The sequence below is a fragment of the Octopus bimaculoides genome, chromosome 1 (genome assembly GCF_046866305.1).
Source record: "Octopus bimaculoides isolate indiv1 chromosome 1, ASM4686630v1, whole genome shotgun sequence".
NCBI lineage: Eukaryota > Metazoa > Mollusca > Cephalopoda > Octopoda > Octopodidae > Octopus > Octopus bimaculoides.
Genome location: NC_142928.1, coordinates 168790615 through 168818437, shown reverse-complemented (window position 1 = coordinate 168818437; position 27823 = coordinate 168790615). Strand labels below are relative to the sequence as shown.

Below are 27823 nucleotides of genomic sequence, written 5' to 3'. Positions count from 1 at the left end.
GGTTAGTACAATAAAGTTGATAAAATTCCTTATAGTATTATTTATTCAAGCCTTAAGGCAGTGAACTGGCAGAATCTTTAATGTGTGTAGTGGTATTTCATTTGTCTTTACATTCTGAGTTCAAATTCTCCAAGGTTGACTTTGCTTGTCATCCTTTTGGGGTTAATAAACTAAGTACCTGGGGTCAATCATCATCATCATTATCATCATCATCGTTTAACGTCCGCTTTCCATGCTAGCATGGGTTGGACGATTTGACTGAGGACTGATGAACCAGATGGCCGTACCAGGCTCCAATCTGATCTGGCAGAGTTTCTACAGCTGGATGCCCTTCCTAACGCCAACCACTCTGAGTGTGTAGTGGGTGCTTTATACGTGCCACCGGCACAAAGGCCAGTCAGGCGGTACTGGCAACGGCCACGCTCGAAATGGTGTATTTTATGTGCCACCTGCACAGGAGCCAGTCCAGCGGCACTGGCAACGATCTCACTTGAATGTCTTTACACGTGCCACTGGCACAAGTGCCAGAAAGGCGACGCTAGGCACAGGTGCCATCACGATTTCGCTTGCCCCAACAGGTCTTCGCAAGCCGAGTTTCGTGTCCAATGAAGGAAACGACGTTGGCGTGGGTGCCAGTCGTCGAATTTAGTGCAATTTCGATTTCACTTGCCTCAATGTAATTGAATTTCCCCACCCCTAAACAATGCTGGCTCTGTGCCAAAATTTGAAACTAATATTTATTCGAGCTTTAAGGCAACAAGCTAGCAGAATCATTAGCGTGCTGAACAAAATGCTTAGTGGCATTTCGTCCATCTTTACATTCTGAGTTCAAATTCTACTGGGGCTAACTTTGCCTTTCATTAAAGTACCAGTTAAGCACTAGGATCAATATAATCAACTAGCCCCATCCCACTGAATTTGCTGCCCTTGTGCCAAAATTTGAAGCCAATTTTGGCACATTCTGAGTTCAAATCCTGACAAGGTCAATTTTGCTTTTCATACTTTCCAGGTCAGTAAAATAAAGTTGGTAAAATTCCTTGTAGTATTATTTTACATACTGAGTTCAAATCCTGCTGAATTCAACTTTGCCTTTCATATTTTCAAGGTTGATACAATCAGCTAACCCCTGGCACAAAACTTTTATGCCCAGTGCCATGTTGGAAACATTATGCAGAGAAACTTGTTATTTGGTTTGGCTATTGTAATTGATTACAATATCGCTAAAACATTAAGTTATTAATGTAAGTTACAGCTTAATAACATTACTACCTGGATGGAGGCCCAACAATACCACCCTTGGCAACAAAAATTAAATTAGTCTATTTTGGTGAAAGTATGCTGATAGATTGCATCAGAGATATGCACAATTCTTGATGATAAACTATAGGCAGAAGGTTTATTTCATGAATGTTTCAGATCTTATTTGTTGGGTGTAACATATAAACTAATGCCATTATTCAAAGGTAGCAGGTTGGCAGAATCATTAGCATACCAGACAAAAATGCTTTAGTGGCATTCCATTTGTCTTTACATTCTGAGTTCAAATTCCATCAAGGGTGACTTTGTCTTTCATTTTTCTGGAGTTAATAAAAATATGTATCAGTTGAGCATTGGGAGTCAATGTAGTTGACTTACCCTCTCCTCTGAAATTGATGACCTTGTGCAAAAATTTGTAACCAATGTTATTATTATTATTATTATTATTATTATTATTATTATTATTATTATTATTAAGGTGGTGAGCTGGCAGAATTGTTAGCATGCCAGACAAAATGTTTTGTGGCTTTTCATCCATTATTTTATGTTCTGAGTTCAAATTCCAACAAGTTCGACTTTACCTTTCTTCCTTTCATGGTTGATAAGAATAACTCCAGTCAAACACTGAGGTTGATGTAGGCCTTGTACCCAAAATTTGAAACCAATATTATTATTATTATTCAAAGAGTGAAAGTGGTGAGCTGACAGATTGATTAGCAGCTTTTCTTCTAGCTCTTTATGTTCTCAGCTCAAATGCTACCAAGGGCAATTTTGCTTTTCGTCCTTTCAGAAGTTGATAAAATAAAAATACCAGTCAAGTACTGGGATCAGTGTAATCATCTACCCCTCCCCTAAAATTGCTGGCCTTGTGCCAAAATTTGAAACCAATATTAATTATCATTCAAGTGATGAAATAAATAAACAGCCCAAATTATTCCACTTCGATACCATTGATATTTGCAAACTGTTTATACATAATGTTCTGAATTAATCGAAAAGACATGTCGTAACTCACTGCTTCTTCTCTTGCTAGTTTGTTTAACATATCTTGATGATGCTGACAATGCACAGAAAGCATACCAACATGCCATTATGCTTGATCCGTAAGTAACTTCATTATTGTATATCCTTTTATGAGTTCAGAATCGCATCTAACATTTGATCTGTCACATACCCAAACAACACTTTACAAATTAAGTCAGAATCTGATTCCCTTCTGATTTTGTCACACTGAAAATTCAATTTGTTGTAAAGAAATTACTATACACCACAAACCACTATGCATCCCCCCACCACCACCGCCACCACCACCAATCATAGCTAAGTTAGTTATCAGTGGTCATAGTGGCAGTGGCAGTGATGCTGCTGCTGCTGCTTGTTATTATTATTGTTGCTGTTGTTGTAGTCTATTATTATCATTTTGACTTTATTTTACTTCAGCTTTTTACGTCCCATTTTCCCCTATGCTGCTTTGATTTTATTAGGCTTACAACTTTGCAATTCTTACAGCCTTCCAGGTATCTTGACTCCTGATGTTTGAAACATCAGTTATTTCATGATGCATTTTGTTAACTTTGTATTTTGCTTTATGTTTTTTTTTTAAACTTCTTTTAATGCTACAAACATTTTTTTGTTGTTTTTTTTTTGTTTTTTTGGGGGGTGGTTGTTAGTTACAAGCAGAAGATGAACACTGCAAACATCTTTTTTATATTTAATCTTTTACTTAAGGCAGTGAGCTAGTAGAACCATTAGCACACTGGTGAAAATGCTCAGCAGCATTTCGTCTGTCTTTACGTTCTGAGTTCAAATTCTGCCAAGATGAACTTTGCCTTTCATCCTTTTGGGGGTCAATAAAATAAGTACCAGTTGAGCACTGGGGTTGATGTAATCAACTTAACCCTCCTCGAAATTGCAGGCCTTGTGTCAAAATTTGAAATCAATATTTCATCTTTCACTTATTTCAGTCATTGGCATCACCTTGAAGGGTTTTAGTCAAACAAATTGACCCCAGGACTTTCAAAGCCGGTACTTATTCTATTTTCAAGGTTGGTACTTATTCTATTGGTTTACTTTTGTTGAACCACTAAGTCACAGCATGACTGTAAGGTAAGGAGCTTGATTCCCAACCACATGGTTCCGGATTCAGTCCCACTGCATAGCACCTTGGGCAAGTGTCTTCTACTATTGCCTCAGGCCAACCAAAGCCTTTTGAGTGGATTTGATAGATGGAAACTGAAAGTAACCCATTGTGTATATATATATAAGCTGTAAATTCTTTGTATAATTATATATTGTTAATATAACAATACATAAAAACAGGCTAGAGTTGAAGTGCTCAGCATGAGCTAGAATTCAAATGATAGTAAGAATGGATACATAAGGGTGGAAGACCACAGGAACACTACCGTATATCCAACACAAGATTTAATATATGTGTATATGTGTGTTCAATTCATTCTAGAATCAATAAATATATAGTTTTAAGTCTCTAAAATGTCTAAAAAGTAAGATAAAATAAAGTATACAGGCATATACAATGATATAAACTTCAGAAATATCATGAATGTTTAAAATATTTATAAACATGCATAGTTTCCAAGTTGTATAAAAATATTTGACAATTTAAGATAATACATTACGATATATAAACGTACAGTATGATTTAACATATAAAGGGTAAATATATACAATATGATACAATTTGATATGATACTATAAATTTACATGTATTATATTAAAAACGTGTACATCAAAAAACCGTACAATACTGAGGTAATGTTAAAAGTTTTCATCTACGGACCATTAATATGTCTATTAATATGGTGTAGTACACATATTAGAAATTAGATGCTCCCTTCATCAGGATGTTCATTGTACAGAAAGAGAGGAAAAAATAAAAATATAAAAAGGTTACAGTGATATAATACAATATGTTAACATACATGTAAAGACAAATGGACCTAATACATTACATCATGGCTCTTTCTACCTCGATTGCAGAATTATGCATATGTATATAGAAAAAAGAAAAAAAGAATATATAGTAATATGTAATTAGCATAGGTTGATAAGTTAAATTAGATCACAACTTGGAAACTATACATCTTTATAAATATTTTTAAATAAATATTTTAAACACTCACATATTGATATAAAAAGAAGGAATAGTATAAACAAATGAATTTATTTATATAAGAATGTTTGATAATTTACTCAATTCTTTTCAGGAAATATTCTAGATACTTTACTCAATTCTTTTCGCGAACGGCAAATTAAATGTAGAAAAAAACTACTTTACTGATATAAACATTTCAGATACATTACTCAATTCTATTGACGAATGGCAAATTAAATGTGGACATAAATTACTTTACTAATATAAACATTTCAGATACATTACTCAACTCTTTTAACGAACGGAAGATTAAATGTAGATATAAACAACTTCACTGATATAAACATTCAGATACATTGCTCAATTCTTTTCACGAACGGCAAATTAAATGTAGACATAAACTACTTCAGTGATATAAACATTCATATACATTACTCAATTCTTTTGACGAACGGCAAATTAAATGTAGACATAAACTACTTTACTAATATAAACATTTCAGATACATTACTCAACTCTTTTAACAAACGGCATATTAAATATAGACATAAACTACTTCAGATACATTACTCAATTCTTTTCGGGACCGGAAAATTAAATGGAGACATAAACTACTTTAATAATATAAACATTTCAGATACATTACTCAACTCTTTTAACGAACTGCAAATTAAATGTAGATATAAACTACTTCACTGATATAACCATTCAGATACATTACTCAGTTCTTTTCACGAACGGTAAATTAAATGTAGACAAACTATACTGATATGAACATTTCAAATACTTTACTCAATTCTTTTCACGAACGGCAAATTAAATGCATACATAAACTATTTTACTAATATAAACATTTCAGATACATTACTCAATTCTTTTCACGAACGGCAAAATAATTGTAGACAAACTACTTTACTGATATAAATGTTCAGATACATTCTTCAATTCTTTTCACGAACGGCAAATTAAATGTAGTCATAAACTACTTATATAAACATTTCAGATACATTACTAAATTCTTTTCACGAACGGCAAATTAAATGTAGACAAACTAATTTACAGATATAAATATTTCAGATACTTTACTCAATTCTTTTCACAAACAGCACATTAAATGTAGACATAAAGTACTTTACTGATATAAACATTTCAGATACATTACTCAATACTTTTGTCGAACGGCAAATTAAATGTAGACATAAACTACTTTACTGATATAACATTTTAGATACATTACTCAATTCTTTTCACGATCGGCAAAATAAATGTAGACATAGACTACTGATATAAACATTTCAGATACATTACTAAATTCTTTTCATGAAAGCCAAATTAAATGTAGACATAAACTACTTCACTGATATAAACATTTTAGATACATTACTCAATTCTTTTCGCGAACGGCAAATTAAATGTAAGCATAAACTACTTCACTGATAATAAATATTTCAGATACATTACTCAATTCTGGAAGAGCAGAAGGAGTGTTTCGCTGAACTCAGGAAAGAGCAACAGAGGTTGCAGGAGGATCACCGACAATTTAAGGAGGAGTTCCGTGGACTGAGTGACGATGTCGCATGGTGCAAACAGCAGATGGAAAGGCTTAACAAGAGGATGGAGCGCGTCGAAAAATTCTGTGCTGCCAAGCCTGGGGTTGCTAAACCCGAAGTAGTTGCTGTTGCTGCGTCATCTTGTGATGCTCCGACGTCTGAACGCGGGTCTCCTGGAGTTCGAAGTAGCGGTGTGGTCCCCATTAGGAAGAAGCCACAGGAGTTCGATGGCAAGGTATCGTGGGAAGCCTACCGGATCCAGTTCGAGATGCTAACGGACCAAAACGATTGGGACGAGGGGCAAAGAGCCTTTCAGCTTGCCACTAGTCTGAAGGGTCCTGCATTGGAGATGCTGGGCCAGCTGTCGAAAGCAGGCAGGAATCGATACTCGGTGCTAGTTGAAGTTCTCGAGAGGAAATATGGCACTATGTGTCAGAGTGAAATGTACAGGGCACGTTTCTGCACCCGTGTCAGGGCTCGAGGGAAGCCCCTACAACAGCTTGCCCAAGACTTGGAAAGCACTGTGCACAAAGCATACCCGACAACGACCCCCGACCTCTTGTCTCTTCTTTTAAAGGAACAGTTCATAGATGCGCTGGACAGTGTAGATATGAAGGTCCAGGTGAAGCAGACACGGCCAGGTACGATGCATCAGGTGCTGGCTAGGGCTCTGGAGTTCGAATCCTGCGTCAAATCTAGCACCGGAAATTTCTGGGTGAGTGGCAGCTCTGGATTCAAGGCGAGGAGAGGAAAAGTCCGTGAAGCTGAAGGACTTGGGAATAGTCGTGGACCTAGTGAGAGGAAGGAGGAGATGACTGGTGTGTGTTGCTGGTACTGTGGGAGACGTGGACACAGGCGGCTGGACTGCTACAGCTTGAGGAGAGAGAAACAGAACGGTAAAGCAGGGTCTGTTTTTGAGGGCGAGTGTTGGAGTTGCAAGAAAAAGGGACACATGAGTTATGACTGCCCAACCAGAAATAAAGAGTCGGAAAACTAAGAGGAGCTGGTGTTAAGGGGCAACCACCAGCCAGACATTCCAAAGAAGCCCCACACTCGAGACAGCGGCAGGGGCAGTTGCGTCACTGCAGGAGAGTAGTGGAAGGAGGTGGTAATCTGCCTGTGCATTTGCAAGATCTGTTCGCACGGAGTCGCCAGTTCTTAGATGGCGCTCAGGTGTTGCGGTTGAGGAAGCTACTAGTGAAGTATGCTGATGTGTTCTCTGCAGGAGATCTAGACCTTGGATGCACGGACCTGGTGAAGCACCATATCGACACGGGCGGCCATCACCCGATCAAGCAGCCAGCTCGGAGGATGGCTCCAGTTCAGCGACGGGAAATGGAGGAAGTAATGGCGGAATATCGACGACAGGGAGTAGTTGAAAAGTCAAACAGTCCCTGGTCCTCAGCAGTTGTTCTAGTGCAGAAGAAAGACGACACAGTGAGATACTGTGTGGATTACCGAGCGCTGAATGAGGTGACAGTTAAGGATGCGTATCCTCTACCAAGAATTGACGACACGCTTGATGCTTTGGCTGGGGCTCGGTGGTTCTCAACCTTGGATATGAAAGCCGGATACCATCAAATCAAGGTTGTTGAAAAGGATAGGGAGAAGACTGCATTTTCATACGGACGGGGTTTGTGGCAGTTCAAAGTGATGCCATTTGGTTTGTGTAACGCCCCTGCAACTTTTGAGCGTCTCATGGACCGAGTACTGGAGGGCCTACACTGGCAGGCCGCCCTCATCTATCTTGATGACGTAATAGTTTTTGGTCGGACATTTGATCAGGAACTGGAAAGGTTATCGGGGGTGTTTGAGAGGTTTCGAACTGCAAACCTCAAGTTGAACCCGAAGAAGTGCAGTCTGTTTCAGAAGGAAGTAAAGTACCTGGGACATATTGTGGGCCAAGACGGTGTCCATACTGACCCAGAGAAGGTGACAGCCGTGAAGGATTGGCCGGTCCTGACTTGTATAAAGGATTTGAGGAGTTTCCTAGGACTGTGCACCTATTACAGGCGCTTTGTGAAAGACTTTGCAACAGTGGCTGCACCGTTGCACAAGCTACTGGGGAAGAACCAAAAGTTTGAGTGGAATGCTGTGACGCAGGGCGCTTTTGACGGGCTCAAACAGGTGTTGGTGAGTTCTCCAGTGTTGCCATACCCGGACCTGAGCAAGCCTTTCATACTGGACTGTGACGCCAGTAGCTATGGTATTGGCGGAGTACTGTCTCAGAGGAAGGACGACAAGGAATATATGGTGGCATATTACAGCAAAAAGCTCAGTCCACTTGAGCGGAACTACTGTGTAACCCGTAAGGAGCTTTTGGCGGTGATGAAGAGTGTTGACTTCTTCCATCCGTACTTGTACGGTTCCCAGTTTGTCATCAGAACAGACCATGCAGCACTCAAGTGGCTGAGGACACTGCGGATGGCTATGGAAACTAGATCAACACAACTTTGAGGTACAGCACCATCCAGGGCGTGTACATAGTAATGCAGACAGTTTGAGTCGTCGTCCTTGTGAACCGGACTGCAAGCATTGTGCAGGAAGAGAAGAGCGCAGCAAAAAGTGAAAACGTGCCACAGTGACTGGATGTGTGTCAAGCGGAGAAATGCAGACGAGTCGAAATCACTACACACTAAGGAAAAAGCAAAGAAGCATCGAGGAAGGAGTTAGAAATGTTGTTTGCTTTTGTCGGGACGACAAAGATCTAGGGAAGGGGTGGTGATACGGACCGCCAAAAAACAAAATAATGTTATGTCCCTATTCCCCGAGCTGGGTTTGAAACCGTTTCTAGTTGTTCAGGATATTGGTATTTCCTTTGTCCTGTCAATAAGCACGGCTATTTATAGCGTAGGAGTGTGATCACTGACCCTTTCTGGTCATCGAAAGTTTAGAAAAACAAGTTAGGAATTGTACTAAACTGACCCAGCTTTGGAAGGGGTATCGCAGGACTGCTGGGTATGGTTTCTGTCATAAATACGGTAGGATAGATTTGCGAACGCAGTTGGTGTAAGCGCGGTTGGCCAGTGAAGATGGACAGAGCAGTCGGTGTACAAGTCAGTAGCCAGTGAAGAACGAGTGTGTGAAGGCCAGCAGCCAGTGGAGAAGCAAGATGAACAGAAAGTCTGACAGAGAGAGGCTATTGTCAGAAGGTACCAGTCAGCAGAAATGGATAGAGTCTGAGAGAGAGAGGGACAGAGAGATGGAACTGTTGTGGCAGGCAAAAGATTGTAGTAGACTACGTTGGTCAGTTCTTGTCACTGTAGTGGGAGATTTGAATTGGTTACGGTAAAGGTTTGTGTATATATTTTTAAAGAAAAATGTACTTTGTTGTTACATGTTTTAAAAGAAAGAGAACTTCGTTAACTCTTGTTAATTGTGATATTAACTGGTTGAAAAGAAAGAAAAGAAAGAACTTTGTTGTTACATGTGGTTAAAAAGAAAAGAAAAACAAAAGAGGAAAAAGAACTTTTAATTGACTTTTGAGACACAAACTTTGATTGTAAACTTTTGATTATGCAATGATTGGAATCTTTGTTAAATGCTTGGAAACTAAATGTTACATGTTATTTCAAAAGCATGAATTATTGTTATGCAATGTTGTTTTGTTTTGATGATGTAAAAAAAAAGTTAGTTTCACTACGCAACGCATGGTCCGTGTTATTTCTTCCTTTTGCCTGTTGTCATTGTTACGTGCTCCAGCCGGGCTTAGTCGTGACGAACATCCTGACTCACTGAGCGTCTTCGTTTGTGCGCGCGAGTTTTCTCTTCGTTAAGGAGGTGCTCCGCGTGGGCGTTCACAACAATATATATATATATATATATATATATCATAATCATCATCATCACATACATTTTATGGGTGCTTTGTTCATGCTGGCATGAGTTGCAATATACATACATAAACACACACACATACACACATATTTACATAAATATATACATATACATGTGTATATATATATATATATATATATATATATATATGTGTGTGTGTGTGTATGTATATGTGTATATATATATATATCAATACACACACACACACACACATACACACACACACACATATATATATATATATATATATATATGTATATATATATATATATATATATATATATATATATATATATATATATATATATATATATATATTGATATATATGAAATCAACATTTTGTAAAACATACAAAACAAATAAAAGAAAAGTTTTACTAATGGAATCATCATCATCATCATCATCGTTTAACGTCCGCTTCCCATGCTAGCATGGGTTGGACGATTTGACTGAGGACTAGTGAAACCAGATGGCAACACCAGGCTCCCATCTGATTTGGCAGAGTTTCTACAGCTGGATGCCCTTCCTAACGCCAACCACTCAGAGAGTGTAGTGGGTGCTTTTACGTGCCACCGGCACGAGGGCCAGTCAGGAGGTACTGGCAACGGCCATGCTCAAAATGGTGTATTTTATGTGCCACCCGCACAAGAGCCAGTCCAGGGGCACTGGCAACGATCTCACTCGAAAATCCTACGAAGGCCAGTCAGGTGGTACTGGAATGTAATAGATAATTGCGTTTGACTCAGAGTGCTTCTCTGATCGTCTGTCTGTCTGCTGTCTATATATCTTACTTCAGTGATGAATTTCCAATTAATTTTGAATAGCAAAAAAAGTCAGTTTCAGAAATTTAAAACATCATCAATACTCAAGTCTGACTCACAGAATTATTCTTTGCACTTAAGTATTAAATGGATTTGTAGCTTGGCCTCATGGGGGAAAATTGGCTGAGTTCCTTTTGAGTGTTGGGCCTCACAGAAGCGAGGTGGCCGAGCTCCTTTCAAGTGGACCTCAAGGTAGCAAGGTGGCTGAATTCCTTTTGAGCATCGGGTCTCATGGGCGCAAAGTGGCCTAGCTCCTTTCGAGTGTTGGACTTCATGGAGGCAACGAGCAAGACATTTGGCATTATATCGTGCTTGTGTAGAAGACCCATCAAGTCAAGCAAAACTGCAATTATGGCAGATACCGGTGTCATGCAACTGGCACCCGTGCTGGTGGCACATAAAAGCACACATTACAGTCTTGGAATGGTCGGCATTGGGAAGGACATCCAGCTGTAGAAAACTATGGATCCTGATGCAGCCTTGCAGTGTGCCAGCCCAGTCAAACTGTCCAACCCATGCCAGCGTAGAGAATGGACATTAAATGGTGAAGATGATGATGATATATTGTGGATCTTAAGATGTCTTTTGAAGCCTCCATTAGATTTGCAGATCTTATGACATACACACATATATATATATGCATATAGATATATATATAAGCATATATATGCAAATACATACGTACATATGTATGTATCTATCTATTGATAGATATATATGTATGTTTATATATTTAGAGATATATAAATTTTATAGGATACAACTATAATTAAGGGTACAGAAGCTACCATGTCTATATGCTGGAAATAGGCACCAATTACATCCAGCCACTCTGAATCATCACCTTATAATATACACAGGTTGAAATAGGGAAAAGTCTACTGACCAAAATTGTATAAAACTATTCAGGTAGTTTTTATATGCTGGCCACTGATAAAATTCATTTATTTTAATGATTTTATCCTTTAATTATGTCTATATGTATGTATATGTGCATATATATGTATATGTATGTATATATATATATCATCATCATCATCATTATCATCGTTTAACATCCGCTTTCCATGCTAGCATGGGTTGGACGATTTGACTGAGGACTGGTGCAACCAGATGGCTACACCAGGCTCCAATCTAATTTGGCAGAGTTTCTACAGCTGGATGCCCTATATATATATATATATATATATATATATATATATATATATATATATATATATATATATATATATAAGAGAAAAATCAATGGAGCTTTAATTCAAGGATCACTCAATGCATTTTGAGTTTTAGGCTTGGAAAAGTCTTTTACAGACAAGGGAGACTAAGCTGAAACTTCAAAGTTACTGTCAACCTTTTCTTTGTTAAAATAACACTCACTCACGCATGCACACACACAAATGCACACACATGCTCAGACATGCACACACACACACATGTATGTGTGTGTGTGTGTGTGCGTGTCTGTCTGTCTGTCTGCTTAACAACCAGCGTTGGCTAGTTTACATCTTCAAGAATTATTGGTTAAGCAAAAACAAAAAAAGTAAGACTACTACAAGTACCAAACTTAACAAAACAAAGAACCACTGTTGATTTCAGTGACTAAAACCCTTCAAGGCAGTGCTCCAGTATGGCCCTGTCTAATGCATGAAACAAGCTTAGGAATAGAAGAAGAAGAAGAAGAAGAAGAAGAAGAAGAAGAAGAAAAGGAAGAGGAGGAAGAAGAAGAAGAAGAATGACATTTTGTAAACTCAATGACTGGATAAGAAAAAAGAAATAGAAAAGCCATGTGTTCTTGTTTAATGCATACAGGCAGATTCGCAGACACTCAGGCAATGGAATAATTATGTAAGAAGAAAATATTTTTTTTTTTGTGTATAGAAAATCAAAATTATGTATATTCTAAAGATGGAAGGTTTTACTCAGAGATCATGAGCACATAATATCTCTGAAAGAAGAAAATAATCTAAGGCTGTTTCAGAATTTGAATCTAGAATTATACTGCACCAAAATGGTAATCGTCATCATCATCATTTTATGTCCATTCTCCATGCTGGTGTGGGTTGGATGGTTTGATCAGAGCTGGCAGGCAGGAGAGCTGTGCCTGGTTCCAGTCTGATTTGGTTTGATTTCTATGGCTGAATGTGCTTCCTAACACAAACCACTTTACAGTGTGTAACTGGGAGTTTTTAATGTGGCACAAGCATGATTGCTTTTATGTGGTGCTGATATAGGATTTTTTTTTATTTTTATGTGGCACCAGGACAGGTACTTTTACATGCATGTATAGAAGACTTACTCCTACTATAGAGATACAATGATAGGGAACAGGAGTTGTAGACTTTTGTAAGACAAAATTGTTCCTCAACTCTTTGATGGAACTACAGTCCTGAGTCAAGCAAAGGCCAGGATTGGGCACCTGGTATCAGGATTGTTGCTAGGTATTCAGACTTTTCTGCTAATTGGATAATAATGTATTGGATTATACATGAACTCATGTAGTCAATAAGTGTGGGAAAAAGTAATGAAATTCTGTAGAAGAATCTAGATATTCTTTTCTACTCTAGACACAAGACCCGAAATTTTGGGGGAGGAGGCCAGTCAATTAGATCGACCCCAGTACACAACTGGTACCTAATTTATCGACCCCAAAAGGATGAAAGGCAAAGTCAACCTCAGCAGAATTTGAACTCAGAACGTAAAGACAGACGAAATACCGCTAAGCATTTCACCTGGCATGCTAACATTTCTGCCAGCTCACCACCTTAGAAGAATCTAGAATAAACTGGACTGTGCATTCCAGGGAGCTTTCAGTTTGGGGATTATGGACATTGCTAGCATGGTAGCATGGTAGCTTCTTTTCATTCTGTCTTGGAACATAAATGTCATACATTATTTACATTATTTACAATTGACGGATATATTTGTCCTTATCTTGTTTGTTGTTAGCGCAGCATTTCAGCTGATGTACCCTCCAGCCTTCATCGGTTGTCTTGGGGAGGTTTCGAGCCTGGGTTCTCATTCCTAAGATTTATAATAATAATAATAATAATAATAATAATAATAATAACAACAACATTGAAAAATACCTTAGGAATGAGAATCCAGGTTCGAAGTTTCCCCAGGACACCTGGTGGGGGCTGGAGGGTGTATCAGCTGGAATGTTGTGTTGACAACAAGCAGGATGAGGATAAATATCCATCAAATGTAAACAATGTACATAATTCCTCATCTCTTAAATATAGAACTGTATAAATGTGATACTTGTCAACTTTTGGAAGATGTAGTCTAAATTCAGTCAATACTTTCCTTTGGTCAGCTGATGTCAGGAAGGGTATCCAGGAGTAAAACTCCAGCTGAAGTAGACATTGGTTCACAATGCAGTCCTTGATCCTATTGGATCCTGCAAAACCATCCAACCCATGCTCATGCTGACATTGATGCTAATGTTGATGCTGATGATGAACATTAGCAGATGATGATGATGATGACGATGACAACGATGATGATGACAACAATGATGATGATGACATCAACGATAGCGATGATGATGATATGATGATGCGGATTTTGCATTTAATTTGTTTTTGTTATTTGCTTATTCCATAGCAGCAAGTTATGTCTTCCATACTGAATCCATAATTTGCTGCTGGAACTGTTGCAGTGTTAAGTGCTCTTTCATCTTATGATCTGAGTTGAGTTCCCTATTTTTTATTTTTTCAGGGTCATTCTAGTCCAGTGGGTGCATTCCTTCCAGATTATTTTCTTCATTCTTGCATGCAGAATCGGTTGATCCCAGTTAATTATCAGATTTCTACATGACATATCTACTTCCATTTCTTTGAAATGTCAGACAGTGGGTGTTAATAAATATAGTCAACCTTCCCCTTTTGAAAGTGGCACAGGTGAATTTATTAAATCCAAGTGCCATACTGATGCCACAACTATAAGGCTTTGGCAACCTGGAAAAGATTTTTGAAGCAGTATCTTGGACTCGGCATGTAACTTAATATCATCTACAAAGGTGCAAGTGTGGGGGTGAGTGTGTACATGCACATATGCATGTATGTGTGTTTGTGCCTGTATTTGTCCCACACCATTGCTTGACAACTAGTGTTAGCTTGTTTATGTCCCCATAACTTAGAGGTTCATCAAAAGAAACCGATAGAATAAGTACCAGGCTTTAAAAAGAAACTGTACTGGGGTTGATTCATTTGACTAAAAATTCTTCAAGGTGTTGCTCCAGCCTGGCCACAGTCTTATGACTGAAGCTAGTAAAAAAATAAAAGATATAACAAGTGGTTGATCAGGGACTTCCATACTTTTCACAGCTACTTCCCATACATATTTAGGGCTGATCTCAAGTGGGGGCAAAAGCCAGATAGATCAAAGATGGGGGGAAACAAGCCTCATAAAAGTATTCCTCTTTATATAAGAATTGTGTACACCAAGCTGTGTCCCAGGTTTAGGGTATGAGGCAAGTGAAATCAAAATCGAAATCGAACTAAATTCGATGAGTGGCCCCCATGCCAACCTCTCCTTGATTGGACACTAAACTCGGCTTGCGAAGACCTGTTGGGGCAAGCGAAAGTGAAATCGTGATGACACCTGTACCAGTGGAGCACTAAGAGCACCGTTCAAGTGTGATCGTTACCAGCGTCACCTTCCTGGCACGTGAAAAGTCATTTGAGCGAGATCGTTGCCAGTGCCGCTGGACTGTGCAGGTGGCACATAAAATACTCCATTTTGAGTGTGGCCGTTGCCAGTTCTGCCTGACTGGCCCTTGTGCTGGTGGAACGTAAAAGCACCCACTACATTCTCAGAGTGGTTAGCGTTAGGAAGGGCATCCAGCTGTAGAAACTCTGCCAAATCAGATTGGAGCCTGGTGTAGCCATCTGGTTTCACCAGTCCTCAGTCAAATCGTCCAACCCATGCTAGCATGGAAAGCGGACGTTAAACGATGATGATGATGATGATGAAATATTTTAAACATTCATGATATTTCTGAAGTTTATATCATTGCATATGCCTGTATACTTTATTTTACCTTACTTTTTAGACATTTTAGAGATTTAAAACTATATATATTTATTGATTCTAGAATGAATTGAACACACACACACACACACACACACACACACACACACACACACACACACACACACACACACATATATTAAATCTTGCGTTGGATATACGGTATTGTTCCTGTGGTCTTCCACCCTTATGTATCCATTCTTACTATAATTTGTATATATGTATATATATATATATATATTGTTGTACTTGGGGATGGTCATATTGCCAGTTTAGCCAATAAAAACACACGCACTGTATATTTGGTGTTAATTTTTTTTTTTTTTTTTTTTTTTTTTCAGCTTTATATTACATTAATCTTAATCTTAATCTTATTTCGGCCAGAGTTCTTTCGTCACACTTCTGTGACCTCATCAGTGGTCCTTTGTTTCCTTCTTTTTTATGTGTGTCTCACCTTGCTAACTATCAGCCATTTTGTATCAAAAATGGCTGATAGTTAGCAAGGTGAGACACACATAAAAAAGAAGGAAACAAAGGACCACTGATGAGGTCACAGAAGTGTGACGAAAGAACTCTGGCCGAAATAAGATTAAGATTAAGATTAATGTAATATAAAGCTGAAAAAAAAAAAAAAAAAAAAATTAACACCAAATATACAGTGCGTGTGTTTTTATTGGCTAAACTGGCAATATGACCATCCCCAAGTACAACAACATCTGTTTCAACACACGATTTCACATAAAAAATCTTGCAAAACAAATATGTATATATATATATATATATATATATATATATATATATATGTATGTATGTATACGTGTATGTGTGTGTTTTTGTGTCTGTGTTTGTCTCACTACCAGTACTTGACAACCAGTGTTGGTGTGTTTGCATCCCTGTAACTTAGTGGTTCGGCAGAGGAGCCCAATAGAATAAGTACTGAGTTTAAAAAAAGAAGTACTGGGAGTCAATTCATTTGACTAAAGATTCAAGGTAATGCCCCAGCATGGTCAAAGTCTAGAGGCTAAAACAGGTAAAAGATAAAAGACAAACTAACACCTGTTGTCAAGCAGTGAGAGGTTCAAGCACAAACACAAAGACATACACACATATACTTATATACAAATATAGGCATGTGTGAAGACCGGTGACACCATTAATGTGATTAGGTTTATTTACCTGAGTTATCTCTGAATGGCATTGCTATAAAGACAGTTTTCTCCAGGTTCAAACCAGTCGCGTTTTGGTCAAACTCCAGTGTTTGACCCAAGCAAAAAAAAAAATAGTGCAATAGGTGTAAAACATGTAGTAAATGAATATGAAAAAAATGCATGCTGGTGAACGGGGAGTGGGGGAGAGGACTCTGTTAACATTGAGTTTTCGGATTGTGTGAATTTTCCGAGTCCTCTCCCCTGCCCTCCGTTCGGCAGCATGCATTTTTTTTTCATATTCGTTCACTACATATTGTTTTACACCTATTGCACTCTTTTAAAATTTTTTTTTGACTCAGGTCAAACACTGGAGTTTGACCTTTCAATTGACTTATTCTAGTGTTAGCTTGTTGTGTTGACCTGAAGTCTGGCAACACGCACTCAACAAATTCTTAAGTGAATTGCAACCAGTATTCAATTGTTCCTAGGGTTAATGTTTACAACTTGACCATTAACTGTTCTTAGTATGAACACATTTGTTTGAATTGTGTTTCCACTTGTATGAATACATTTGAATTGAATTTCCATTTGTATGTGTACATTTTCACTGTGTTACAATAAATCTTTTGTTGAATGCATCATGAACTCTCTGTGTCATTGTAGTTATTCATTACTAACGAATTAAACATGTAACATATTTTAGGCGTCCCCTAAAAGGACGCACTAAACAAAGAAGATTGTTGCCTTGCTGAAGGTCCTGCATAGTAGGAACAGAATCTAAAGCCATGTGATTGTAAAACAAACTTTTTAACCATTCTATCATGCCTTCTCTTATCTTCTGTTTGCATTAAAATGGTTCTCATCTTAAATGTTGGCAATTGTAGCACACCAGATGTTGTAATTTATTCATTAATTCATCCAACCAACAGGTGTGGACCTGATAAAATTAAAATAAAAAGTTTGGATATTTATATTGCAGCATTTTCTTGAGGGTTTGGGGTTTTTTTTCTCACCTTTCAAATTTTGGGCATTGTGTACTAAGCTTGAACTTTCAATGAATATTTTAGGTATAATTTGAGATACTGTGTCACTAGATCACCCTTGAAGTTGAATTATCAAGTTAATAGTGTAAGAAAACACGTCTGCTGATAAAGTTGACACACATGCACTTAAAAAACACATAATGAGATGCAGGCTCATGCATAATTACAAATACACATATAGATATTCATAACACACACATTTTCACACCAGCGTACATGTACAGGAAGGTACACACAAATGAAATGACATATGGTGACTGTAGTGAATGAGTATGCTATTGTTGTGTTGAATCTACTATCAGATGCTTAACATGGGGAGCAAGGAGGAAGTCTCCTCCCTCACTCCCCATGTGCAGGTGTGAAGAGGCAGAACATTTCCTATCGTTTATCTTACCAGTTAATTAAGGTGGAAGCCTCAAAAATATCTTTGTTCCCACTGCCTACTTGTCTGATATCATCATCATCATCATCATCACCACTTAGCATCCATTTTCCATGCTGACATGGGTTAGATGGTTTGACTGGAATTGGTAAGCCAGAGAGCTAACAGACTCTAGTCTGTTTTGGCTTGGTTTCTATGGCTAGATGCCCTTCCTAATGCCAACCACTCCATAGAGTGTACTGAATGTCTTTAATGTGTCACTGGCACAAGAGCCTTTAACATGTCACCAGCATGGGTACATGTGTCTGTATGTATATATATATAACTTTTAGTTATTTCTAGACATAATTCAATTTCCTTCTGACTTAATCTTTATTTCTGAGTGTGTATTATTAGATCATCATCATCATCATCATCATCATCATCATCATCATCAAAACATCACCATCATTGTCATTGTCATCTTCATTATCATTTAACATCCACTTTCCCCTACCTGAATGGGTTAGAAAGAATTTTTTAGGCAGTTTTTCTTATGGCCAGATGCTCTTCCTGTCACCAGCCCTCACCTGTTTCAAAGTAAAGCAATATTTCCCCATAGCCAGACATGGAAGACTGGAAATGAGCAACATGATTTGTGTGACAGTGATGCTCATTTACAAGCATCACATGATGTCAAGCGTAAGGCTACACATGCAAACACACACACACACACACACACACACACACGTGGTGAGCTTTTCATTTTCTATCTATCAAATTCACTCACAAGGCTCCTCAAGGCCATAGTAGAAGACACTTTCCCAAGATGCCACAAAGGTAAAAATAAAGTTATCTCCTCAAGTCATGCTGACTCATAAGGGCCAGTTTCCATGACCTATAAATTTCCCACCTGGACAGGATGCCAGTCCATTGCAGGATTACTCATTTTTGCCAGCTGAGTGGACTGGAGCAATGGGAAATGAAGTGTTTTGTCCAAGAGCATGTGTTGCATGGTCCTGGAACTAAAGCAACAATCTTACAATCATGAGTCCAATACCCTAACCACTAAGCAACATACCTCCACCTAAGATTCCACACACTGGGATTGTACCATATGGTTCAGAATCAAACAAGTAAAAGAGTATATGTATACACACATGTGCATAAGAGTGTGCATACATGTGTGTGTAAGCCTAAGGATGCATGTCTGTAGTTTTTACATTCAACAAAAATTTAATATTCCTTTCCTCCTTCTTCCTCTTCCAGAGATGACCTCACCATTTGCTTGAATTATGCCCTCTATTTATACAAACAAGGAATACAGCAAGAAGCTGCCAAACAATTTGCACTTTTTGAACAGAAAAAGGATTCTTATTCATCAGCAGGTGGAGTTATTGATCAAGAGGTAAAGAAAATCCAAACATACATATCATATATATATATATATATATATATATATATATATATATATATATTAGAAAAAATAATAAGGTACTCAGATATCTGGATGATTGTACATTTTCAGATTTTTATTAATATGCCACATGTTTTTATAAATTAGCGCTTGCATCTATTCAAGTAGATTCTCCAGATCTAATTTTTCTTGAGAGAAAATTAAATCTGGAGAATCTACTAGAATAGATGCAAGCACTAATTTATAAAGACATGTGGCATATTAACAGAAATCTGTAAATATACAACCATCCAGATATCTGAGTACCTTATTATTTTTTCTAATATATAATTCTTGTGCATCACCTCCAAACCTTCTAAGATATATATATATATATATATATATATATATATATATATCCCACCCTTTCCCTATTCTTCTCCTCTCCCCTTCACCATTCCCTCTCTCTCTCTCACTCTTCCTCCTTGACTCTCTCGTCGCTGACACGTGACAAAAGGGGATCTATCTTTCTGTCTATTTCCTTCCTAAAGGAAAGACATGCCTCACCTGTATCCTCTCTTGGCTCATTCTCCTTGTGTTCATAATAATTTTTCCATCGTCTTGGCTCAACAGCCCTCACCGTTTGTTTTTACTGTCTTGTTCTCACTGTCATGTTCTTGTTAACACTTTCACCCTCCGCAAAAAATCCCAAATTTTATTTAATTTGCTTTGCGGGAAGGACTGTTTCAACAAAGTCGCATATTGTCCTTACCTTTGAAACGCGGAGTAGATGAAACAGAGATAACTGAAGAAGGGGTGTATTCTTTATGTTGCATGTCTCGTTTCTCTGTTTGTTTTTTTCGTTGTTCGAAAAAAGTTCGTTTTCTATGTTTTCGTTTCTCATTGTGTTTAATGTTTTTTTGATGTCCTGTACCCATATATGCATGTATATATGTATATATATGTAAGTATGTACATATATGTATGTATATATGCATATATTTATCTATTATTTATATTGTTATATGATCAAACGCCACACATCCTTTTCCAAGTAAGTTTTGTCTATATATATATATATATATATATATTATTGAATGACAAGGAAACAGGGATTATATAGTCAACTGCATTAGCTTACTGCTGTTTCTGCTATAAGATGTTGCACAAGCACTCAGTTCTGAGTGCACCGCGTCTTATAGCAGAAACTTCTCGCTCTACATTCACAACATTCATGGAAATCAGCTTCAACTTGAGAGTACAGTATGTCTATCATTGGAGTTTTTGTGGCTCTGGTCGTGGTCTAACTGCATGGCCTTCCAACCCAAATACAAGATGTTTTTACAAGACACCACATATATGAATGGACTCACAATGAGCTTTGACAGGTCTTGTTTGCAATCATGCTGAGTATCCATGACACACCCACCTCACCTATCAATCCTGACAAACCAGGTGAGGAGAGCTGGTTTAGTTGCCAACCACCTGACCCTGAAACAAGTAGTACTGGACTGCATGATACAAGTTGCAGGATTTTCCTGACATTGACCTCAGTAGCAGAAACAGCTATAAGCTAATGAAGTTGATTATGTCATTCAGTCATTTATATTATGCTCTGTACTCACCTAACATTTTATTCTAATGCATATGTATATCGAATTCTGACAACTAGTTATTAGTATAATCAATAGCAACAGAAGCTGTATTATTATCACAAGGTAATACTAATCCCCATTTAAAAGTGGATGTTGTATTAGAACACAGAATTCTGTGATAGTTACCATGAAAGAACTTCTCATATGGACTTGTGGTGCATATAAGCACTCTTGCTTATATCATTAGTGGAAGATTATCATCCACCATCACCACCAGGACTACCAGATCTCATGATTTTGGCCTTCCTTGGCCTCGTCACTGGTAGACACCCAAAAGAGATAGCAGTGATTCTTCTATCAGCAATATACATACAATTTCAGTACCTCATCAGGCACTGGTGTCACAAATAGCCAGTGGACTTATTAAAAAGTAATTAATACTGATAGAAGCAGTATTAATATCAAAAGGTAACATTTATTCCCACTTAAAAGTGGGTGTTGTATTAGTATCACTATGCCTAAGTGAGCTCATTATATATATATATATATATATATATATATATATATATATATATATAAATATCATCATCATCATCATCATCGTTTAACGTCCGCTTTCCATGCTAGCATGGGTTGGACGATTTGACTGAGGACTGGTGAAACCGGATGGCAACACCAGGCTCCAGTCTGATTTGGCAGAGTTTCTACAGCTGGATGCCCTTCCTAACGCCAACCACTCAGAGAGTGTAGTGGGTGCTTTTACGTGTCACCCGCACGAAAACGGCCACGCTCGAAATGGTGTCTTTTATGTGCCACCCGCACAACCCAGTCCAGGGGCACTGGCAACGATCTCGCTCGAAAATCCTACAGGAGCCAGTCAGGCGGTACTGGCAACAGCCACGCTCAAAATGGTGCATCTCATGTGCCACCCGCACAAGAACCAGTCCAGGGGCACTGGCAACGATCTTACTTGGCTTGCCGGGTCTTCTCACGCACAGCCCATTTCCAAAGGTCTCGGTCCGTAGTCATCGCCTCGGTGAGGCCCAATGTACGAAGGTCTTGCCTCACCACCTCAGCCCAGGTCTTCCTGGGCCTACCTCTTCCACGGGTTCCCTCAACTGTTAGGGTGTGGCACTTTTTCACGCAGCTATCCTCCTCCATTCTCACCACATGTCCATACCAGCGCAATCGTCTCTCTTGCACGCCACAACTGATGCTTCTAATGTTCAGCTTTTCTCTCAAGATACTTACACTCTGACGGGTATTCACATTGACATTACACATCCAACGGAGCATACTGGCTTCATTCCTTGCGAGCTTACGTATGTCCTCAGCAGTTACAGCCCATGTTTCACTGCCATGTAGCATGGTTGTTCGTACGCATGCGTCATACAGTCTGCCTTTTACTCTGAGTGAGAGTCCCTTTGTCGCCAGCAGGGGTAAGAGCTCTCTAAACTTTGCCCAGGCTATTCTTATTCTAGCAGCTACACTTTCAGCGCACCCACCCCCACTACTAACTTGGTCGCCCAGATAGCGGAAGCTATCGACTACCTCTAGTTTTTCACCCTGGAATGAGATAGAAGTTGTTTCCTGTTTGTTTGCAGTCTTTATTGCACCTGAACATCTGCCACAAACAAAAACTAACTTGCTAGTTAACCTGCCTTTGATGTTGCTGCACCTCTTATGTGTCCATAGCTTGCACCGGGTACATCTTATTGTCCATAGCTTGCACCGGGTACATCTTATTGCACCGGGTACATCTTATGCACCGGGTATATATATATATAGTTGAAAAATATCGTTAGAGGTATAAATATACTATAAACAATTATAGAAAAAAGGAGGAGAAAAAGATGTTGAATCAAAATTAGATTTAATTCAAAATAGGATTCAATACATATGCACGTTTCAAAGGACAATACAAATATATAAGAAAAAATTATAACCATAAAAATTATTCAATTTATGCAGTGTCGTTTTCATCAGTGTGAGGAATTTTTGTAAGGATATTAAAAAAGGTTTAATAAAATAAAGCAAACTATCTTGAATACACCAGCCAGTCTTGTCTGATCGATGCTTTTTCCTTAAGTTCTCTTTGGTTTTTTTTCTCTGCATGTATGTACATTTTCACTTTAATATTGTAACTTTTTTCAAACATAGTTTTACCTATCACTTTTTAGCCTCTTGTAAAATATATATATATATATATATTCATTTTTCAATTTTAATATGTATATGTATAACTCTTTATGGGGTTTTTTTCTACTAGTCCACCTGTTACGTTATATTCTATTATACACACGTCGCCGTGTTTATTATATTTTGTCTCAACCTGTTACCATTTTTTTAAACATATCCGTTAGTTTTTTATTCTTATTTTTATGTTATAGTTTACCACACATATAGACGTGCATACACATTGATATGTCTGTCTTTTTTTCTCTTTCGTCTCTCTTACTGTCATTATTACTGTTATTTTTTCTCTTTTTACAACTTGCTTGTAAATATCCAATTTTTTTTCCGTATTACCCCATTTGTAATCTCCCTTATTAAATTTAATTTACTTTATTTTATTAAACCTTTTTTGATGTCCATACAAAAATTCCTCACACTGATGAAAATGACAATGCATAAATTTAATTATAATTACTATGGTTATAATTTTTTCCTACATATTTGTATTGTCCTTTAAAACGTGCGTATGTATTGAATCCTATTTTGTATTAAATCTAATTCAACATCTTTTTCTCCTCCTTTTTTCTTTAATTGTTTATGATATATCTATATCTATAATGATATTTTCCAACTACTATTTTCATATTCTTATTACTTGCTCTGGCTGTTTTCTATAAATATGATGAATCTTTATTAGAAATCATTCTTTCTCTCTTGTTGGACCTTTCAAAAAGTTTGAATTGTTCTCTTTTGAACTTATTTTTTCCTACACACACACACACACACACACACATATATATATATATATATATATATATATATATATCACTTAGGTATTGCGAGACCAATAACCTGACATAGAACTCAATATATGTATATTTCAGAATGAAGTGTTTGCTGAGTATAGAGTGGTAATAAAAAAGAGAGATAACAAAGGAATAAATGATCATCTTATGAACTTCATTAGCTTACAGCTGTTTCTGCTATAAGATGCAGTGGACTTATGGTTGAGTACCTGAGTAACACCTTATAGCTTTATCAGAGCCTTGAATATGAAGTTCAGTTTATTTGGGAAAGAATTAAATTACAGCTGTAAGCTAATGAAGTCTATAAGATAATCATTTATTCCTTCTTTTGTCATCTTTCATATATATATATCATCATCATTTAATGTCTGTTGTCATTGCTGGCATGGGTTGGATGGATTGACCAGACCTGGCAAGCTGGGGAGCTACACCAGACTCCAGTCTGATTTGGCATGGTTTCTATGGTTGGAAGCTCTTCCTAACGCCAACCACTTTACAGAGAGTGCTGGGTGCTTTTACATGGTGCCACATGGACACTTTTATGTGGCATCACACAGGCATTTTTATGTGGCACTACACGGGCAATTTTACATGGCTCCACACAGGTTCTTTTATGTGACACCACCACAAGTGCTTTACACCACCAGCATGATCAGTCTTAACATTTCTGCTGCAGGGTACATATACACACACACACACACACACACACACACACACACACACACACACACATATATATATATATATATATCATATGTGTATATGTTTGTAAAATAAATTTTAATTTTTTCTGATCTTTTCATCTTTTGTTAGATTTTGGTAACTGCCAATCAACTCAATTTTGCTGTCGAAAATAATGAAAACCCAGCTTGGGAGAATTCCAATTCTGATGAAATGGAAAGTGACTTTTCAACATCAAAACCACTAACTAAAGAAAACAGTGCCAATTTTGAAGCCAAAATTAATCCCATACCAGCTGAGTCTGCAACTACTGATGTAAATAATACTTCTGTTGAAAACTGGGAACCATCCAACATTCTTAGTCCAAGACCAAAGCAATCAAAACTAACTAGTTTACCACCTTTACAAGCTAGTAGTGAACTTCTAAAACTGAGAGAAACTTTATCATTTTCTAAGACACCAACATTGATGAAGGAGTCTGAAAATTCTGGCAAAAAATTTTAATCCCTAAAACAATAAACACAATAAACAGAGAATACAAGGCATATACTATTATCAGTTGTATACTACACACAACCACTGGCCTTTCAGGGAAGGAATATATTAGACCCTTTTTTTAAATTAGTTTTTATAAAGTTTCATCTGTATGTATATATATATATTCTGTATGTTTATGTGTGTGTGTGTGTGTGTGTGTGTGTGTGTGTGCACGCATGTTTGAGGGGGTGCTGATGAGTTCTTGTCTTTGGGTAAAAGAAAATACAGGAGGATCAATTAATTATTATTTTATTCAACATATTCTCTTCTCAGATTCAAACACTTATTGCAGTGGTCCCACAATTTTTCTAAGCCCTATAAAAGAACTCGGAAGGTTGGGCCTCCAACCAAGACTTTTGCAATACCCTTAAAGCCAGGAACTTTTCAGCACCCCCTTGTATATATGCATGTATATGTCTATGTATATGTATATTATGTCTGTCTGTATGTATGTATGTTTGTGTGTATGTATGTTTGTGTATATATATGTATGTATATTACACACATTTGGGTGTGGAAATGGGAGATATAGCATTCAATACATGTAGTAGAGTTTATTTATTCATTCAATGGTGAAGATTTTTGCATCATTACTTTTAAATTTCTCAATTTATGCATTTGTTTAGGCAAAACAACTGTGTGTGTGTGTATGTGTGTGTGTGTGTGTGTGTGTACATCCCCACACCCACACACACACACACATACATACACATGTATATAGATAGATAGATAGATAAATAGATAGATAGATATGTATATATACATATATATGTCATCTAATCCTACTTAGTCATTAAAAAAAAAATCTATGCAATAAACACTAAATATAACCTTAATCACTTAGCTATTAATTAATATTTGGCTGATATTTCAAAATAATTCTCTATTTTCTATTTTTCCATTAATTCACTTAATTTATACCAACAGCACACATTTATGTAGACTGAAAATGTAGAAACCCAGAAAATTAAGGATAGTCTCTGATAGCAAATAGTAAATACAGAACATTTGCAATGTAGATTAAATTATGTTGTTGTGGTGAAGAGAAGTCTAACATATCAAGCAGAAAGAGCCTACATCTTTATAATTTGATCAGTCATTCTTCAGTAAATTCAAACACTCCCGCTGAAGAGTTGCAATAAAAGTGAAACATACTGTTGTTTTTCTTCCCATATTTTTCGATACAAATGTAAGAGGAATATTGGTCAATAATGTTAGATTAGTAGAATCATTAGATCATTGGACAAAAATGCCTTGTGGGTTTGTATTTGGTCTTGCTCTTTAGGTTCTGAGTTCAAATCTTGCTGAGGTCAGCTTTGCTTTTCATTCACCCGGGGTTGGTAAAATAAGTACTTGTCAAATACTGGAGTCAATATAATCGAATGTTCTCTCCCACCTCCAAAAACATTCCCGTCCTTGTGCCTATGTAAGAAATTAGTATTTTTTTACTGCATATCTAATACTACTTTGCATTTTTAAGGGTATAAGCATCAAATGTGCCTTCACCCATTTAATGTATGTTCTTTTATTCTTTTACTGCTTTCACATTATTGCACTGTGGCCATACTGGGGCATTGTCTTAAAGGGTATAAAAGTATGTGTAAGATGTAAATGTTGTATCTTGAGAGGGACCCTATGACATTAATAAACACCCACATTGGTTAGATTTCACTTCTTTGAAGTTGGTGAGCTGGCAGAATCATTACCAGGCTAGATAAAATGCTTAGCAGCATTTCTTCTGGTTTTATGTTCTGAGTTCAAATTCCTTTTGTGGGATGATAAAATAAGTACCAGTTGAGCATTGGATTTTGCTTTGTTTTTTGGGTTTTTTTGCAATGTAATCAACTAGCCTACTTTCCCAAAATTTCCATCCTTGTGCCTATAGTTGAATAACTATTATTATTAGTTGGTTAATAACTATTATTATTAGTTGGTTAATAACAACCTTCCTGAGATATAAAAAAATCTATTTCAACATATGAGTTTACATTAAAAATCTTGCAAACTAAATACAAAAGCAACATAAGATATAAATAAATATAATATTTATCTCCACTTAAATGTGAATGTTCTGTTAGAACAAACTTTACTACAATAGTTACCATGAGAGAAATTCCCATATTGGTTTTTGGTGCAAAATGCACTCTTATTTATATTGCTAGCAGGGAGGTAAATCTCCACACCTCCAGCACAGAGATAACCAGATCATGTGATTTCCACCTTCCTTAGCCTTCTCAATGATGGATGCTCGACTGCTAGAGATAGCAGCAATTCATCTCCCTGCCAGCAATATAAAGAATAACAGTGTCAGAAAAGGCATTGGTGTTACAATTAGCCAATGAGCTTGTTAAAAAATATATATTAGCAATAGAGGCAGTATTAATACCATATGGTAATATTTATGTCCACTTAAATGTGGATATTCTGTTAGAGCAAACTATACTGCAGTTACCATAAGAGAAATTC

General features: G+C 37.2%; 1 protein-coding gene across 2 annotated transcripts in view; it reads left to right on the top strand.

Moving 5' to 3' along the window:
- LOC106883124 (BBSome complex member BBS4) overlaps window positions 1-26059 on the top strand; it is a 60371-nt gene extending 34312 nt beyond the window's left edge. Inside the window, exons 11-13 of one of the 2 annotated variants that reach the window (XM_014934019.3) lie at window positions 2291-2360; window positions 19437-19575; window positions 24953-26059. In XM_014934019.3, coding sequence (XP_014789505.1) covers window positions 2291-2360; window positions 19437-19575; window positions 24953-25324 — 581 coding nt within the window. In that variant the 3' untranslated portion in view covers window positions 25325-26059. The remainder of the gene's footprint in view (window positions 1-2290; window positions 2361-19436; window positions 19576-24952) is intronic. The other variant, XM_052972513.2, reaches the window with a different exon arrangement.
- The last annotated feature ends 1764 nt before the right edge of the window (window positions 26060-27823 follow it).